Source organism: Phoxinus phoxinus, assembly GCF_949152265.1.
Source record: "Phoxinus phoxinus genome assembly, chromosome: 2".
Lineage (NCBI taxonomy): Eukaryota > Metazoa > Chordata > Actinopteri > Cypriniformes > Leuciscidae > Phoxinus > Phoxinus phoxinus.
Window position 1 is genome coordinate 39,351,758 of NC_136877.1, and position 20,007 is coordinate 39,371,764.

The window sequence follows — 20,007 nt, forward strand, 5'->3', positions numbered from 1 at the left end:
GACCAGATTGGACTAAATGCTAGCTTACTGTGTGCAGGCGAGCACATGGAACTAAGTGATTTACTCATTTCCTTTCACCCGTATGAATACCTGTAGATTCAATAATTTCATGAAATCATTCTGCAGGCGGGATTGGACTAAGCCAAATACTTTGACACCTCTGACATAAACCAAGCAGTTGCCCTCAACGTCCATTGCAGCTACACTCTCTCCAGGAACTGGACAGTCTAGGAGAATTTAGCACGCACAGACTCCGTCAGACAGGAAAAGAGGTATTATTGCTCATTTAAACTCATTCTTGCAGTGATTGTAGGATTTATCTCCAAAAACAATACTTTCACAGCACAGGTAGTCCTGGACAGGCAATCATTGCTTGAAATTAAGCCAATGAGTCGGGAAATACATTCGTCTTTTCTACTGTTATAATAGGCATCTTCTATCGGACCACTCTACAGGCGACACTGTTAAGAGTGTCTGGTTGGCTAGACAATGTCTCAGACACTAATCACTAATGCTGATGATAATGGAGTAGTAATTTGGTAGGATGCCGGTTTCTACGTGTTCTCTGTCCTGAAACATGTTCCCTCATTTCCTTAGTAAACCTCTAAACTGCAACAACTACACAAACATGCACACAAGGATTAGGATATCCAACAGAGACATCCGCTTCTAAAGTAACCAGACCTGACGAGGCACTCAAAGAAAGAGCCAGAGACAGGGAACATCAAACGATCACAATTGAGAGGACTCGTCTTAGTGCATAGCTCAATCAGGAGGAGGAAGACGGAAATGCCCACGACAGTTCTACAGACATTGACCTTTAGCCTCGACCCCTTGACCTACTGTTCCATTCAGCGTATTAGGAGAAGGGATGAGATATCAGATCACAACACAACGTGACTGAGGTTAAGGGGTGGTTGGGAGATGAATGCTTAAAGATTTTAATACAAAAGGTCGAAGGTTCAATCCCAAACAGGGTTGACACAGCAATGAAACCTGCTCGAGTAAGGTACTTAAGATAAGGCACTTTATGTTAGCCTGGTCCTACCAGACTCTTGTACATTTCATTTGTCATTTGCCAATCCCCATTGACAAGAGTTAACTTCCTTGAAGGCGGGTACTCTGTTGAAGTTTAAAACTATTGGATCTGCCCAGAGCCACTCTGGATCTACCATACCCAATCGCTAATGTTTGGTCGTGACGTATATCATGAACGTACATGAAGAACGTACATCATCGTTCTCAGCCACTCCCTCTATTCGCTGATTGGACCGGTAAAAATTGGCCGGAGAAAACTCACAAATTTTACCGCAAACCCAGACGACGTACTAAAGGAAAATTAAAATTGAGCCGAAGTACGTAGGAGGGCGGAGCCAGGCTAGCTTTATGTATGAAGGGGGGGGCTTTAAAAGCATCAAAGACAATGTATATTGTCCAAATTAAAGACGTCTAAAATAATCAGTGAGACGAAGGCCCATGAACAAATACTATAACTACATTAACTATCGCCTCTTTGTCACCCAGCAGATGAAAATTGTACGGCTAATCATTACCACTATTTGTGGTATTCATCTCCATAGCACAAATTCGCTCCGTGCACAAAATGGCGACCGTTGACGTTCGAACCCTGAGTGTGCGGGCCAGTACTTCCGGTGATCTGACAGCGAGAGCGGGAGACAGCGAGAGCAAGAGACAACAGCGACCGAGTTCCATTACTAGAGAGATAATTTTTCACAATGAGTGTTTTTAGGATTCAAGAGAGGCGACTTGCCTTTCGGAGGGTGACAGCCTCAGCACTTCATTGTTGTGTGCCGTTATATATGTACCGTTTCGTCACGTTACAACAAAGTCAGCTTTCATGCATTCCCCGCTGACGCTGCGGTACGGGCTGAGTGGATACAGAAGATCCAGGGGGGACTTCAACCCGACCACATTTTTAAATGCATATAATTTTCTGTTTATTTAACCTGTGAGTTTCTATGCTTTCTATTACTGCATTTATTCTGTGCAAGTGAGATGAGTAAAGAGCATCTGTTTCATAAATCATTATCTGTCTGGTGTTTATAAGCAGCGCATACAGTATTGTACTACGTGTAAATACACAAACTTATAGTAGACTAAATTTTTGTGGTAACGTTACCTACAGTTAAAAATGTAAAATATGTGATGATAATATTGATCGAGTAAGTGAAAATATATACGCAGAATTGAGAAAGGCTACAATTTATCTCCATAAATACGGTTATCACAGGGCAAACGTGAGAATGTTCACGGGGTATTTTATTTAACAACTCTAATCGTAGTTGTAACTATATTTAGGCTACAGTTGGCATAATTGTCATTGCGTATGCAGCATGAGTCCAATACAATCTTCTGTTCGTGAACAGTTGTATTTCATTCATTAATCTTACTATGTATCCGTGCATTTAATTGCCATTGGCTCGTGTGATAGTAATATGGATCTTGGTAGTATTTTAAGTTATAATTTATTCTATAAACCACTATAAAAGGTATAATTTTCGGCTTTCTCCGGCTCCCTGCACCGTGCATAATGCGAAACCGGAAGTGTCTAACCGCACACTCGCTGTTCAGAAATCCAAAATGGCGGCCCCGTGCAACTAGTCCATTGATTGGGATGAGCAAATCATTTAAAGGTTAATATACAGGGTATCCTAAGCATCATGAGCAATAACTTGCCTTAATTCATTTTACTCTCTGACATTATATAACAGGTTGCTAAGCAGGTCTTTTATTGGGAAATCCACAAGTGCTGTTTTCACAACTGTTTGTTTTCTACACTTGTGAAATGGACTTCTCTTCTGAGAAATATCATAAAGGGAGATCATACCGAAGCAACATTTCACAGAGCCATTTATTCTGTCCAACAGTCTGCAGACTGGGAATTCAGGGTAGGCCACACTAAACAGCTCGGCGCATCTGGCAACCTCATCAGTAATTCTAAGAACTCATAAACTGACCAGAGATCAGTCAACACTGGGAGAAATTCCTTGAAATAACACCCACTAGCACCAAGCACGCAATTAATTAGGAAAACACATAGAAACTGTTTGGTGCAGACAGAACTTCCTCTCTGAGGCTCAGCGGCTACTCTAGGGGATAGGCAAAGACAATGGGTCGGGTTTAGTGATTTCATAACAGAAGAATGAAAGGTTAAAAAAAAGGCAGTTCAAAAAAAGGTACGTAAACTGGCATCCAAGCAGCATGATTTGCTAATGAGAACATTTGGACAAAAGGGTTATATATATGCAGGTGTGAAACAGATTAAAGTAAGTTTGAACGCTCGTACCTAAGGTGCAAGTCCTCAGAGTATTTCAGGCAGGCGTAGATGAATTCTTTGATTTGTGAGTATACTTTAGGCACAAATTCAGAAAATGGCAGCTTCTTCGGAAAAGGCATCTGTTTAGAAAAAAAAATATATATGAGTAAATTAATAAAAAATAAATAAACTAATAAATAAATCACAGTACATAAAGCAAGAGTTCTGGAGGGTTTATTAAATCAGAATTATAAACTCAAGTATGTGAATTATTCTTTAAATTCTTTGAGCTATAAAGTTGTCTAAATCGTTAAATTGACGTGGGACTACTTTTCTAGATGGGACACTTCTGGTTCAGGGGCTTTATTACAGAAACAGATATTTTAAAAACATGATCATTTCACTTAAGAAATTATCTTTAGTCAAGAATTAAGATTGCTGTAATATATAATCCCTGGGATGTATTTTAACAGCTGCATGCCCTGTGTACTTCCATTGCAAGTGCATTAAATAATCAATTTGTGGTCGAAGTAAAAAAATATTGACAATTCGCAACAAATGCTGTTAATAGAGCGCACCGGGAATTTCCCTTTATAAAAGAAAACACAAAGGCAGCCTTATTGCATGAAGAAGAACAGCTGCGAGTGCATGTATCACCAAGAATGGTAGCATCCTTTGATTACTACAACAGTATTGGGCAGTAGTTCTTGTTGACGTCAATGGGAGAATTCAAATGTATGGCTTTGTTCAAGTATTTCAGAGGATGCGCATGTTAGTAATCAACATCATGGAGAGCAGGAGGATATTTATGTCTTTGTGGAGACTAGAGGGTGTGTAACTGAGGGAATCTGTGAGAAAAATCTCTAGGATAAATGCTTTCTTATGTGCCTAATGCTTACCTTCTCGAGCTCTGGATCCTGGAAGGGGAACTGGCCTGCGATCCGCTGGTACTCCTCAGGGGATGCCACAGGAATGGGGCTATAGTTGTCCTGATCCAAGATTTGCCTAAGCAACAGAATAAGTGTGAGGGGAAAAGACCTGACTTCACAGATGAACTGATCATAAACCTGAGGACAACAGCGGGATATTTAAAAAGACTAAATAATCTAAAAACCATTTACTGGACTTTGTGTAACTCGGTCAAGGCTAACACACACAACAGATCTTCCTTGAATGCCTGTTCCCACGGTGATGATATTCTGAGTCATTCAAAGACTCCAGAGCATCATTCTTTTATGGAGTGAGTCAAGTGTCTCTGACAGGGATCGAAAAACGACTCCAGCAAGGTTACGACAACCTTTCCATGTCATCTGCTCTTAAGATTCAGCCGAGGAGCTCCAAGGAGCTTTAACAATTTTTTTTCAACAACGAATTGACATTTTTTGGATCCCCAGCACAACATTTTTTTTAATTATTTGTCCTTCAAGCAATATGATTTAGTCATATGGGTGTAATTTGATCAGTGATATTAGTTTAATAGCTTGGCCTGACAAAATTTCTCTGTCCTTCAACTGTCCTGTAATCCACAGCCTCTGCAAACATAAATCTCTGGGCACTACAGGTATAAGATTCAGGCAATTTCTTTAAATGGTACTTTGATAGAGGGCATTAAAAATGTATATTTCATAAAAAATGGATGATTGGTTACCAAGTATTGAATTGCAGATCAGAACAAATGATGTACAGTAAACATAACCTGATTTAAACTGAACGTGCCTTACATTTGGGCATAACCCTATTAGTATAATTCCTTCAGTATGGATTTCTCAAGGGTCATAAGGTGATAACCAAATCATCATTATCCTTACTCAAATGAAAAACCAAGGGATCGAGATGAAGAAAACAGAGAAAATGGAGAGAGAAAAAGAGAGGCAGAAAAGCACCTGAAGGACTGGTTCCACTTTTTCAGCAGTATCTCCCCATATTGATCCCTCATCTCCAGCAACATGTCAAACAACTGGTTTACTGGAAAACCATAACCCTGCAGAGAGAGAGAGGGGGGGGGGGGGGGATAATATCCAGCTCAGTTGAAAACAGGAAGCAATGCATGCAACTCTCAGCAGAAATCAGAATGAATGATATTTACATTTGTCCAACTTATTTCTTACCAAAAAAAAAACACACATTTAGTCATGCCCCAAAAATACACATGTAAATTATTAAATAAGATATTTTCCTACCATCTAAATAATTCAAGCTTGAAAACATACCTAAAAATATGTGTGTTTTTGCCATTCACACAGAACACATACCTACTTGCATTCAAAGACAATGAGAATGCAGGGATCTCAAGGCACATTACATTTAACTTGACACTGCATGGCAATTGACTGAAGGCTAGTGATATGATAAATTATATCAAACGGAACAAACAAGATACTGAACCTTTTTGTAATGTTTATTCAATGCTGTATTCGTTTGTCACAATATTTGTTGTCATAATATGGTCTATAAAATTATACTTTTCCCCAAAAAATTGTTATATGTGATTATTTACTTGATTTAAAAAAAAATCTAATCATTTGACACCCCTTGTTCTTAGACGTTATCCATATAAACAAGAGCACAACAGCTGTCTTGATGGTCAGGTACTAGCCCATCTCACCTGCAGTGTGTCTGCAAACAGCACTATGAGATTCTTCAGATCTAAAATCAGATCTGGATCAGTGCAATAAGACTGCAAAGACACAAGAGAGAGTGATGGATTACAGCAGAAGCAGAGGAAGGAAAGCACAGGGATTAAGATTACTTGGTATAAATGCTAAAAAAAAAAAAATGCAACATTTATTTGAGCAAATAAGTATCTGACAATTGTAATCTGGGAATTTAACTGTTTGGTTTGTAGTCCTAAAACCCAGAGGAGGGTTGGTTTGAGCCATAGGTTCCCTCAGAATTGTAATAGGTTTTAGAGAAGTGTTTTCAATTTATGAGTAAAATAAGGACAACTACCACCACACAGATGAGAGTTCATTGACGAGGACAAATGTGACAGTTCTTTTGCAGGAACTTGCAACTTACATTTTTAAACAAACTTCACATTTGAGGTCATTTACACAACTGTTCATGTTATTAAGTCAGTAGGATTCTTATGGGTATTTCTTATTCTCAAGATAAATTCCAAAAAGATCATAAGAATTTTACTAAGTGGTCTCAAGTAGTTCTCAAATATCTTTTTAAGAAGAAAATGACAGGATTTGGTGTTATTTGATTGAAACGCGAGTATTGCTGAAGACTCGCTGAATGAAAAACACCTCAAAGCTCATCTTTTTACCGTAGTTGTCATTATAAGCAGGCAGACTATTTTTGTTGCGACTGTTGCTAATGCATGCTGTAGTTACAATCGTTTTTTAAAAGAGCCTGTCTCAAGATGATGCAGCGGTCTATCCCATTCATTTGCTCCCCGGCTTTTTGTGCTCTCTCTATAGTGATTACGTCCTGTATGTGTGCACTGCCTTGCTAGTTCTAGCTAGAGTGAATGCATCAATATTTCACAATATTACTGTTTGTACTGCATTTCTGATTAAATAAATACTGCCCTGGTGAACATAAGAGACTTCTTTCAAAAAAACTGTAAACTTTTGAACGGTAGTCTATGTTGTACAACGAAACGTGAAAGCACAGCGTCTTCAAGTAATGGTCACCACCTTATTGTACTAGAAAACCACTATCCTGAAAACCCATCAGAAATTCCAGAGGGAAGTCATGGTGAATTAGCCTTCCAGGTTGGCCTTCAAATTGATGCCTTGACTAAACAGATTTACTGCTTGTCTTTTGGCTTGTCTTGCTCAGTGTGTGTTTAGTGTGTAGTGTGCAGACATACTGAATGAGTACGCAAGGCTGCAATAGTCTTGGAAAGAGACAGCTCCCACAATTCTTCCACATAAGCCCGGTTTACCAGGCCCTGCGTGGTGTGCAAGATGTGGTCCTCCACTACAAAAAAACTACAGGACATATACAAAGAAAGGGTATGAAAGAGAAACAGTGAGTACTTTACAACATCATACTGTATGAAAACATTTCATTAAACTACATCACTAATATCCCTAATGGTCACACTGAGGGTGTCCAGCATACAAAGGAATCAGAGTCATCAAACAAGCCAGCAACATTCCCCAAAAAATCCCAGACATCCCACTGTGCGAGTGCCCTGAGCCTCTTTTTTTTGTGCCATTTAGGATGTTTGCAAAAGCCTCCATTCCAGACACCGGCCTTCCCAATATTCCCATCCAGACACTCGGAATAACACCAATCTGCCACTCCACATCTCCAGAACCATAAATTCTAAAGCTCAGAGAGTTTTCCGGCAGCACTGGGATGAAGAATCAGGAAGGGCCAGAGGAAGGGGAGCATTTGGCAAAAGGGAGGCTCTGAACACTGAGCCAATAAAATAATTCAGCTATTTTAATTCTCTCCTATATTAAAAACATTATAAGCATATATAATTGATTTTCAGTTAATTTGACCATTCAAAATAAAACGTGCACTGCACTTACCCAACAATTTGATTGAAGTAGCGCCTGTATCCCTCTAACGTTTCATGCTGGAGACCACAGGAGAGAGGAAGGAGAGTTTATGAACATCAGTCAATTGAGCAGTCTACTATAATAGTTTCTATAGAAACTATTACCGGTATATATAAAACTAATCTTTCTAACCCTAATCTTTTGAACAGTAGTGTATACCTGAAGTATTTTGTATTGACATCAACATTAAGTGCAACTGAGCTATATTCTAGCTGGAACGATGGTTCAACATAATTTTCCAATCGTTGTGCAAGCTAATGAAAACTCTATATGAACACATCTACACTAGAGGTCCCCATTTTAATTCCCAGGCCCTAAATTAACTATATCTTGGTGTCAAGTTCATTGTATGCATCCATGTCAACTAAGTATAAATGTGTATGTTATGTAGCGCTAATGACTTACCACCTCACAGTTTCTGAGAGTTTAGGTGATGTTAGTGATTGGGGTGGTGCAGTGAATATTATAGGAGGGTGTCAGACAGACAGTTAGACACGGCATGTTCTCAGGCGTAAGGTCAGGTGTAAGGGCGTACCATGTTAGAGTGAGGCTGCAGCACGAGTCTGGCCTGTTTCCGCCGCTGCTTCCTGTAGTAGTTCTCAAACGTGTCCCGATCACCCTGTGTAAGGCAGATATACATTATAAGCACCTGAGTGAGAATATGGCTCTCAATGTGTGTGAAAAGCTCTCTGACCAATGAGCATCAATCATGTAAGACTTGTTTACACCAGAAAAGCTCAAGATGAAACAAGAGAGAGAAGGTAATGGCAGAGAGAAGCAGTTTACACAGGAAAACAGATTCCTACTTGTAGAGACCAAGCTAAACTTCAAAAAAAGAGCATATCGGGTACTCTCTCTTCTAATCTCATAGTATGACTCAGAATACAGTGCATCATAGGCTTGTGGTCTAAAAACAAAGGCACTCATTCAGCGCTTAAAGACTTGACCCTTTTCCCAGAGTCCCAAAGTGCAGTTCCTGTCCACCTCACACAGACTCCTATCAAAGTCTAGAAGGGCATGACACCAACACATGCACACACGTACCAGTCAGAAAAGCAGAGCAGAAACAACACAGACACGCAGAGAGAGACAGAGATAAAGACAGAAAACAGCGGCAGTGCGGTTACGACTTATCACTACCTGGTCAAGTGTTTCTAAATGTATCTAGACGGAGCGGGTGACTAAGTCTTATAAAAGGATAATACAACAGGAAAAGACTTGACCAGCTATAACACTGCACGGTACACTAACAGAGCTTCTCATGTGTCCACAGGCACACTTGAATGTCAATTGATTCCAAAAGACATTGACAAATCTAAGCTAATAATGTGATACATTAAGCAAATACAGCACATGAAGTCATGGCAGACATAAACATGGTCCCTTATTTGAATATAAATATGCCCTACGTTTCATAAAGAGGAATGAAAACACAATGAGGTCTGACTCACTTGGAAGTAAACTGCAAAAAAAATAATTCAAATGATTTCTGGAAAGAAATCTAAAGAATGGATAACTGTAAAACATCTTTGGCAACGAATATTGATGGTGCAAGCCATATTGAATCTGTGATGTTAGTGCCTATTAATAAAGACAAAGCTGGCAAAATAAATAGCATGGATAATTACCGGCCAGTATTCTATCCAAGGTCCTGGTGAGGACTTTACTGAATAAGTTGGAACAGTTTGTCCTGACCATTGACAACCAGTTTGGTTTTAAACCTAAACATGGCACAGATAGTATGTGTATTTTTGCTTTAAAGGAGATTTTAGATTTGTATAACAAGCATAATTTGTATGTGTTTTATTGATGCCTCTAAAGCATTTGATTGTGCAAATTATAAAAAAAATAATTTTACAAGTTACACAACAGAGTTCCCAAATTTCTAGTGAGAATTCTGGCTTTTTGATATGCTCATCAGTCAATAAATGTATAATGTGTGTGTGTCCGCTACATTCAATGTATGCAATGGAGTTAGACAGGGAAGCATTTTGTCCCCCTTTCTCTTTAATGTTTATGTGGACGATTTATCGAAGCTGCTAAACAGCTGTGGAACAGGTTGTGTTGTTGGTAACACTATCATCAACCACTTGATGTATCCCGACGATTTGGTGATTTTCTGTCCATATAGTGCTGGCCTTCAACAGTTATTGAGGGTTTGCTCTCAATATGGCTCAGACTTTGACTTTAAATGCAATGCAAAGAAGAGTAATATTATGATTGTTAGGAGTAGGGAGGACAATAAACTATCATTTCCTGAATTTTCTCTGTCTGGTATTGTCCTTAAGGTATGTGATGAGGCTACCTAGGACATTATATAACTGAAGACCTGTCTGATGATAGGGACATTTATAGACAGTGTTGTATGATCTATGCAGTATGCACAAGCTAATACGTTGATTTGCAAATTTGGTATGTGCTCAGGATCTGTGAAGACTGCACTTTTTAGAGCATATTGTACCCCATGTATACTGCCCATTTGTGGTGGCATTACAGAAATAACAGCATGCAGAAACTCAATGTAGCATATGATGATGGAATGGGGCTGCTGCTTTAGGTGCCACGGTGGAGCAGTGCAAGCCAAATGTTTGTCAGTATTGGCGTGCCCACCTGTTCTGTGCAATATCATGTACGTGCAGGTTGATAGACTCTGCAAACAGTATCATTTCAAAAGACAAACCCGGCCCTAAGTTCAGTCAGGTTCTTCTCCAGTATGTGGAACCATTGGCGTTATATCCTATATGTATACATGATATTTTCTTCTCTTTTGTGTTTGTGTTTTGGACCATGTGTGTCCTTAATAAAGCTTTGATTGATTGATTGATTGAATACACAGTAAAATGCTACAGTAAAAGCCTGATTGGTTAACTGCAAGTTGACCATTTAAATTATAAATGGTTCATCACACTGCAAGTCATTTTACTGTAAAATAGTCTCAATTTAGTTTCTTCTTATTTTCATAAGTAATGTGCATTAGGGTGTTTTGTGATATATTTTTCTGTAATTTAGTTCATGTTTACTGCATTTTTTTTAGTGTCATTCATGTTGCCTTGTTGGTGTTTTATCTTCGTGTCTATGATCCAGTGCACCGTCTATGTATGTTTTATAGATAGACCACTTAGGATGAAGACTGATTCATAATGCAGCTTTCTATTTTACCACTTGTATTCTTATGGTGGCTATTAGTACATTTTAAAAGTACAAAGCAGAATTTGGTACTTCAAGTAGATTGTTATATTAACACTGTCACTTAATTAAATATTCAGTTCCAAAATATGCCATTCCGTAATAATGGAAACATTGTCTCTGTGCTTTTTACAGTGGATTTCTGATTTAATGGGATATTTTTACTTAAAAAAGTAAAGCGATTTACAGCATACTTATCCCAGAGTCTTGACTAAGGGCAAAATAGTGATACCGATACTCTTGAGGGTTTGAACTTGCAATCATTCGGTTACCAAGCCCAAATAGCTTACAACTAGGCTACGCCACCCCAAGACCACCCAGATGTAATGATGTGAGAGGAAGAATAAGGTTTGAGAAATAAGAATTGAAGGAGAAATCAGCGGGCACAGAAATGGAAAAAGCATTAAACAAATTTTAAATAACTTCAGAACAACCTGAAACCTTTAATAACAACAGGGATCAAACAGATACTATGCTCACAAAGGCCTTCAGAGTACAATGAAAGACAAAAGTTTGACCAATTCAGTGAGAAACACAAAAATAATGTATAAAAGTAACTTATCCAACACTAAGTGCAACAAAACACACACACACAAACCTTCTCTCTCACAAAAAGTGTTGGGAAGTCTGATTAATTTTACTAAAATGGTTCATTCATCAACTTATTTAAAAAAATGGATTCAATGATTCATAGCCACTCGCTTTAAATTATGAGCAGCTGCAGCTTCAAAGTAGCTTCCCCAAAACCGAACAGTCCGAAGTATTACCTCAGAATCCTTAAAAAGACATTTTGGAGAAGGAACAAAAAGGATGTTAGAGAAGGATGCTGTGTTCTGTATGAAAGGAATTTAACTGAGTGTGTCCATCCTGTTGGCTATACAAACTTGTGTGCGGTTACTAGACTGAGAAGAGCAGGTCTACCAACTGCAGTCTAAACTCAGTTAATCAAGTCCAAATGCTCCATCTCATATAGATGTTCCTTAACCTAAACAGTCAAAATCAAAAGGAGAACAGTGCCAACATCAACTATCGTGGAAAGATTCATGCTAAAGTTCAGCTGAACTTCCCTACACAAAAGGTCTAGTGCCTCTGATGCCTGGTTGTGCTTCTCTGGGTCAGAAAAGTAGGATGGAGGCCTGTTCTGTGGTTCTCCTTCTCAAGGGTTTCATGCTGCAGCTGGCCCATCACAACCAGTCTCTGCTTTTACTGATCTGAACACAGAACAGTGTCTCGATTCTCTGACAGTTCTGGTCTGAGTTACATCAGGAGCAAAGAGGAGGAGTTTGAGCTGGAAGTCGGTACAGGAGATTAACAGGAAAAGAAAGCCAGTAGGAATAGAATAGAATAGAATAGAATAGAATAGAATAGAATAGAATAGAATAGAATAGAATAGAATAGAATAGAATAGAATAGAATAATGACAGTTATACAGGAGCAAACAGAGGTAAGAGTACAAAGTGACCCCAAGAAATCTCCACCAGCCTTGGATTTCTGACACAGTAGCACCATTAAAAGTCTGCACTTGAGGTCATGCGAGTTAAAGAAAAAGAAAAATGCCATTTCATTTTGGCTGTGTTCTGGCAATGTAAAAACAATAAAAGGTTATGGTAAGTGCAAGACAGAGAGGTCAAACTTTCAACAACTAAACTTAAATATCACACTTCCTCTTTTCTCTGCTTTCCATTCTATTGCAGTCCACTGTTCTTTTAATTCCACCACTCCAGAGGGATAATCTTTTTCCTCTGTCCGTTTGAACTTTATTATCTTCAGATTCATAAAAATGTCAATTGTTTGATTGCAGTGTGAAAAAAAAAAACGTAACGCATTGTCTTCTATTTAAGTTTTTCAGCCAAACTTGACAAAAGAACAGGCTGTACCCTCCAACGGGCACTCTGACCTCTCTCTTGTCCTTGTTCTTTTTCGCCATCCTTATTCTTTCCATCCCTCGGCTTGAATTTCCAACCAGAGTTCAACTTCCTGTTCCTCCACAGCAGCTCCACACTTATAGTTCCAGGCCTCACAGTCATACTGTCTCACACACATGCAAAAAAAAAAAAAAAAAAAAGAAAAAAAAAAAAAAAAAAAAAAAAGGGACACCGTGGCCGGGTCACGACCCCCTGGTATGAAGGAAACCCAGGTGAACCCCCTCAGCGCCTCCTGCCATCTGGAGTACAACCAGCTCAGGAGTCAGAGCAGAACCAAAAAAGCACTGTTGTACATCTACAGGACCACTTCAAATTCTATATTTGACTTGTTTCCCTCCCATCCATAAGTGTCTCTCTGTCCCTCTCACTCTTTACAGTAGCGTGTAGCGGTGTTTACATGATGTTTGTTTAAATTATCTGGAGTGATGTCACACTAAGGCCAATCGCCATATAAACATACAACAGTCTCAACAACTTCCTTCCTGTGGGGGCGTTCAGGCCACTGAATATACAGTGAATGGGAAGTATCTGCCATAGGCGCATTGAAACAGGCGTTCATGAGTTTGTGCTCACCGTTTAAACAAAAAAGTTCTTCAGGGACATATAAAGTGCAATTCTGATTGTTTTTGTATAAGTAAGCATTGTGATTTCCCAGGGTCTGAGGTGACTCAAGGGTCACCAGGGAAAGGAAACACAAAAACTTGAATATTCCTTCTTAAAAAGAAACACATCGACTCACTTATCGGGGCTCTTTTCACATTTGTTTGCTTTTTTTCCTATAACCTCAAAACAGTGTGTGCGTGTCTCCGTTCTATGACTCCCTGGTCACTTTCAAACAACTCTCGTCCTTTACATTTCCTTTGCGTCCTCAGACGGCTCTTAGACCGGGTTTCCAGAGCAGCTTTGGACTGGTCAAAAAAAGGGCAAGACATGAACTCTAAAGGCTTCCTCTCTACCCCGAACCCCCAGCATGCCATTCTCACCAGCTTCCATTACAAAGACTATTGTAGTAATGACAGTCCATCTGCTCGCACATGAAATTTACAGGCTGGAGGGTCATAAAAGTGACATTCCACCAACTCAAACAATTCAAGAGTCTTCATGAGGAGCTGTCAGCACGTACACTCTGAAAACAAACACGTGCGCCCTCGTGTAAAAAAACAAAACAAAAAACCAGACGTACCCACCCAAGCACGTAGACCTACACCAAAATCTTGGTCGTATTTTGAAGCATACCACAAGAAATTAGTTTAAAAACTCTTGGCTCCACAAATGTGTGTGTCTAGCAAGTTAACAGTTAATAAATTAACACTGATGCCTTTTTCATTACTTGTGACTGCATCAAATTAAATATTTGTTTGTACAGGGAACATTCCAGGGTACTTTTGGGTGGAGAACTTGCTGGTAAACTATGGAGCAGTTTCCACAGGCAAATTTCAGCAAAGTCATTGACAAACAACTGGTGCTAACCGCTTAGATTTAAAATGACCAGCCAGCACGGATTAACAGACGTACGCATCATAAAGAGATATAAATCAATGTAGGGTTGCATGATTTTGACCAAAAATCTTATTGTAATTATTTTGTCAAATACTGAGATTTTGTGATATTATAAACATCTAGTATCAAGATATTCCCCATTGGGATTACACTTTTATTTCACTTAATCATGCAGCTATACATAAAATAAAAAATATTTATACATTTACTATTATTCAAAAGTTTGGGGTCAGTAATATTTTTTAATGCTTTTAAAATTAAGTCTCTTATGCGTACTAAGGCTGCACGTTTTTTAACAAATATAAAAACTGTTATATAGTAAAATATTACTAGTGCTACAATTTAAAATGACTGTTTTCTATTGTAATAATATAGTTTAAAATGTCAGTCTAATATGCTGACTTTGTACTCAAGAAACATTTCTTATTATTATCAACATTGTACTCAAGAAACATTTCTTATTATTATCAACATTGAAAACAGTTAACATGGAAAACGTGATAAAACATTTTAAGGGTTATTAGATTAACAGAAAGTTCAAATATTTGTTTGTAACAATATAAAAGTATTAACTGTCACTTTTGATAAAATTAATGCAGTCTCTCAAAGTATTAATTTATTTCCGAATAAAATCTTACTGACCCCAAACTTTTGAACGGCAGTGTAAAACGGGAACATTAACACATGAAATTTGAAATGACCAACCTCTCATACACACACTAAAATACACATCCACATTTTCAGGAACATATGCTGAAAACACACAAGACATTCTCTACCTGAGAATAACACTGCAACAAAAGGCCTTAGGGAACAAAGTGAGGGTTATATATGCAAGCGTGAAGCGTAAAAATATCAGACAAGTCAAACCTGAAATAAAACCGAATGCAAATGAGAAATACTCACCAATACAGTGTAGATGTGTAAACAGCGATACACAGGAGAGAAGTCCACCAAATCCTGCGCACCAGGAATCTGCAATAAAATACAGTCAGTGTATACAGTCAGTGAGAGACACATGTCCTATACAAATAACCAGCACTAAAGCTGGAAGTCAATAAGGAAAAACATCATTAAAGATATTTTTCAACTAGAATTTATTTAGATTTTCAAAAGGTCATGAAAAATTTATGTAGTTACCACATTTAAATTTATCACATTCTCTTTATTTCTCTTTGACTTGAGCCACCCTTGACCTTACCAGTATAGGAAAGACTCTTTTTCCAAAAGTAACCCAAACAAATGGCCATCTGAACAATACCAGCTTTGATCTGGTGCCCGCAAAATAGCAACCAGGGACATTCAAACCCGACTACTTCATGGCACCACCAACAATTAAACCAGAGAATGTGGAAAAAACAATTCAGTCTTGATGCACCACTGGGACAGAGCTGGAAATGTCTGCCCGGTTCAAGGATGGCGTGTTCACACCAACATACTCCCCTACAAACAGTTTACAGACAGGACGAAGGGGCGCAAGGGGACATCGCTCAGGTGGCAAGGGGTCATTAAACGGGCACTGATCTGCATCTTTGGATACAACCGTTTCTCAGGAAGCCCCTGAGCACAGAGATTCAAGCAGATTAAAGCCTGGCACAAGCAGTGCTTCTTAAACAGGAGCCAGAAGAGGAAAACATGATGACGCACAGACTGATTGAAGCTTGGAGGGAAGGGAAGGGGGAAAGGTCAAATAAGAGGGCAAAAAGCATTAACCTTACCAGGGTCAGTTAAAGGTAAAATTTTCACTTATGGAACTATAGTGGAAATATTTATGCTGATCAAACTGATATCAAAATAGTATAGTTAGCAATGTTGCACCATCATGAAATTGGGTAAGACATTAGGTAAAGATGGTAACTTTAGTCAAAAATGACATTAACGTTTATTTAGCAAGTAACTTTTTGTTAGCTGCTTTGATATGAAAGTGCCCGCTTAGCATAACGCACACAGAAAATAAAAGTCCATCGCGAGTGCTTTAGTACAAACACAACAAGTGTCAATCTTGTGTTGCTTCAGTTTGAGCAAGTGAAAACACACTTGTTTTCACTTGCTCAAAACTACACAACGAACACTGACTGTCTTGATTGTGTCATTTTAATTTGTCTCTAAGGACATAAGCGAGGATCATCCTTTCGCTCCGTGCCGGTGGTAGCTACAGCTGGGGAGCACGTCTTGCATGCTCCACACGTCTCACATTGCTGCCTCGGAGGAGCAGGGCAGGCCTAATGACACTAAACGACTGCGGAGCTGAGACGCTCCATTAAGAAAGGGAGGGGATCCTGGACTGGGCAGGCAGCCCAACAGCAAGTCCATAGGGATATTAAAGTAAAGCAGGAGAAAGGGACTGATGAAGAGGGACGAAAACAGAGACAGAGAAACTGGGATTCAATATTCAGAGATTCCATTTAAATAATTTTTTAACTAAATGATTTTCATGACTTTAGATTTTTGGCTAATGTAGATAGAACACTGTACAAAAAAATTGTGACAGTGTTATCCAGATCTAAGTTATTCATACAAAGGTTGAATCAGTTGGAGTGGTTACTGAATTAACCTGACTCATGTATTGAGTGATTCATTTCGTCATGTTTAACAGAATGAACCAAGAACCATTGCTGTGTTGTGGCTGGTTGTTTATTTGAATGAGTGTAGAAAAATGTTTTTGTAAATCCATCTCAAACATATTAAAAGAATTGTAGCGGAATCACTAATAGGAATCAGAACCAGATTAATTATGATTCCCACCCAAATGAAGGACTGACACAGAAGAAAAAGAGCAAAAACAGAGAATAATACCCAAGTCACATTTGAATGAAGAATTCTCTTTTTTCTGGTTTCATAAAGTGCCTGTGCACAAAAGTAGACAAAAAGCAATTTGCTAAAAGCTTAAAAAAAATTGAAATGCTTAACTGCTGAGGTGAATCTTTCCTCCCTCACCTCATCCTCCTCGTCATACTCCACATCCAATATCCCAGAATCCTGTTCTGTGAAGGGGTTGCTTTCAGTTCTGTCCACCTCTGTGCCTGAGCATGCTTCCTTCCGTATTCTCCGTCCACTCGCTGACCCCTGCTGTGATGTCACGGCATTGTCACGAGCGATCTGCACCTGTGCCTGGAAAACAAACACAGCAACATGTGAAGGGGGACATATGGTAGGACTTTAATTTTTTCCAATTATTTATTTTTGCACAAAAAAGATTGATAGATTATATTTGTTTCTTTTTTACACGAATCCAACTGAAATTTTAATACATTTTAAATTACAAATAAAATAAAATAAATTCTCATGACAATACTAATTTCTGCAAAACTACTTTAAAATACAAGAGAGAGCGTGAGAGAGAGAGCGCGCGAGAGAGAGAGAGAGCGAGCGAGCGAGCCATTTTAGTATCCCACATGTATTCAAGAAGGAACAAAGACTGAACTTATGTCAATCATTTTCCATGTGACATTCTAACTCAATAGCGATACTGTTCTACATATTGACAAAAGTACGTCTTTCCCCATTAGTGCCAACAAAGAGAAAGGCACCTGTGAAAGGATTTCCCATAAGCAAAACGTGAGAGTTCAGATGAGATTTCCTCAATAGAACACTATTCTTTAACTAACAGCGTCTGACGTCAAGACTAAGTTCAATGCGCACACAACCTTCTCCTTACAGACCTCTCAAGTTATTTAGTGGGGAGCAAGATTCGGGCATGGAGGGCTCTTGAAGCAGACAACAACAAAAAACTGCCTCTTTATTGAAAAAAAGAAAACTCCATAACTTCAAAACACCATTAGGACAAGAGAACAGAAACCAAGCAGCGATAATGGGATACAAAGGGGATGTTGTGGGCTTCCTGGTGGTTCCACAAAAAGGATTCAAGACAACACTGTTTATTCTGATTATTCTTCTCTGAGAATGAGAAGGTCCAAATGAGCTTCTTAGACTACGCAAAGATTGAGCTCTCTAGTAGAGTCATGTGCGTCATAGCGAGGGTATATTGGATGGTGGCACAGGAAAGAGACCTTTGCAACTCAAGAATTCCTTCCCATGAAGAGCATCAGATTTAAAGGACTTCATTACAGGAAATGTTGTGAACATTTCAACCCAGTCTTTTGAAGCAGACAGAAAAGGTAATTGAGAGAAAAATGTAACACCATGAGGACAAAAGTATTGAAAGCAAATAGCGACAATAGGATGCAAGGTGGATGTTGTGATGATGTTGCCTTGGCTTTTGGCTTGCTTAGTTGGAGACATTTAATATTCAACAATATTATTGATCTGCCTTAAGGTGGACGATGACGCAATTTTCTTATAGTAACAACTTTGTTGTATTATTTTCATGTTATCACTGTGAAGGCTGCTTTGATACAATCTGTATTGTAAAAAGCGCTATATAAATAAAGGTGACTTGACTTGAGGCTGCTTGATGCTTTCAAAAAAAGGATTCAAGCCAACACTTTATCCTAATAATTCTTCTCTGAGAATGTCTAAATGCACTAATTGGACTATGTAAAGATTGAGCATTGTCGTTGTATTCATCATTGCATTGTGCTCCACTTATTTCTTTAGACATGTCTGAAGTTCTAGTTCTCTTCTAATCTCTAGTAGAGGCATGTGCGTCATAGCGAGGGTGTATCGGATGCAGTGTGTTACAGTAGTGTGTTGTCTATTGTGCTTCATTGGCTGTTATGTCCCACTCGTTCAGTTCGGTCCTCTCATCTTAAGTGGAGGCATTCGCGTCAGAGTGATGGGGTACTGGATGGCAAACAAAAAGAAAGAAACAAACACTGCAAAAATTCCTTTCCTTCAGTGGCCCCATGAAGTGCTCCATTATTAAGAACTTTTGAATTTCACAGTGAAAGACATTAGTTAGCCACAGCTGCAATTTCAGGATTTACTAGAATGTGACTTTGTTAATGCAGTGAAGGAACATGCCAAATAAGAGAGGAAAAAGATTATTCCTTTTGAAAAATTAAAGGTGAAAATATCTTTAGTTGTTAAAAAGTTATGCAGTTTGTTGTACAGCACGTATTCCCTTCAGAAATATTTGTAATTGTGAATAGGTTGCAATAGAAGTAAAAATCCCATCCACTTAGCATGAGCTTTGAAATTAAGTGATGACATATGCTTCTATAGAACTTAAGTTTCACTCCGCTACGATCTCCCACTCCCATGAAGCATTGCAAATGATGAAAATCTCTCTACAATCTACTGTAATTTTTACTGTATTTTAAATTAATGTTGTTATACATTGTGTGTATAAGAGTCAGTCAATGACAAATTTCCACATTAGTGGACAATATAGTTTAATCAACCAATCATTCATAATTTATTTTTGGTTTTCAGCTAAACGAAAACTTTAATAGTGCACGATAAATAAAGTTATTGTCTCTCAAAAGAAAGAATCGACTCTGAACCGGCTAAACGATTTGTCAGGAATTCGAATCCCACTTCCGTTACGGCTACATGTCACTGGGTAACATATTTGCCAAATGCCCAACTATGTTCCACATTGTCCGCCCGCGAACAACTTGACTAGCCCTCAAACGCTGTAACTAGTGTATATATCGACAAGACGCCGTTTTCTGGTCTGTGAAAGCAAATTTTC

At 38.6% G+C, this 20,007-nt stretch overlaps 1 protein-coding gene across 4 annotated transcripts in view; it reads right to left on the reverse strand.

Annotated features, from left to right (window-relative positions):
- The window catches only part of exoc6b (exocyst complex component 6B), a 90,680-nt gene that overhangs the window by 42,629 nt on the left and 28,044 nt on the right, over positions 1-20,007 (reverse strand). For 2 of the 4 annotated variants that reach the window (XM_079605199.1, XM_079605197.1), the window contains exons 7-15: positions 17,349-17,522; positions 15,318-15,386; positions 8,336-8,419; positions 7,771-7,817; positions 7,098-7,218; positions 5,883-5,954; positions 5,161-5,258; positions 4,177-4,282; positions 3,308-3,417 (exon numbers count right to left, since the gene is read on the reverse strand). In XM_079605199.1, coding sequence (XP_079461325.1) covers positions 3,308-3,417; positions 4,177-4,282; positions 5,161-5,258; positions 5,883-5,954; positions 7,098-7,218; positions 7,771-7,817; positions 8,336-8,419; positions 15,318-15,386; positions 17,349-17,522 — 881 coding nt within the window. Of the gene's footprint in view, positions 1-3,307; positions 3,418-4,176; positions 4,283-5,160; positions 5,259-5,882; positions 5,955-7,097; positions 7,219-7,770; positions 7,818-8,335; positions 8,420-15,317; positions 15,387-17,321; positions 17,523-20,007 lie in introns of all 4 variants that reach the window. The other 2 variants (XM_079605198.1, XM_079605196.1) reach the window with 1 other exon arrangement.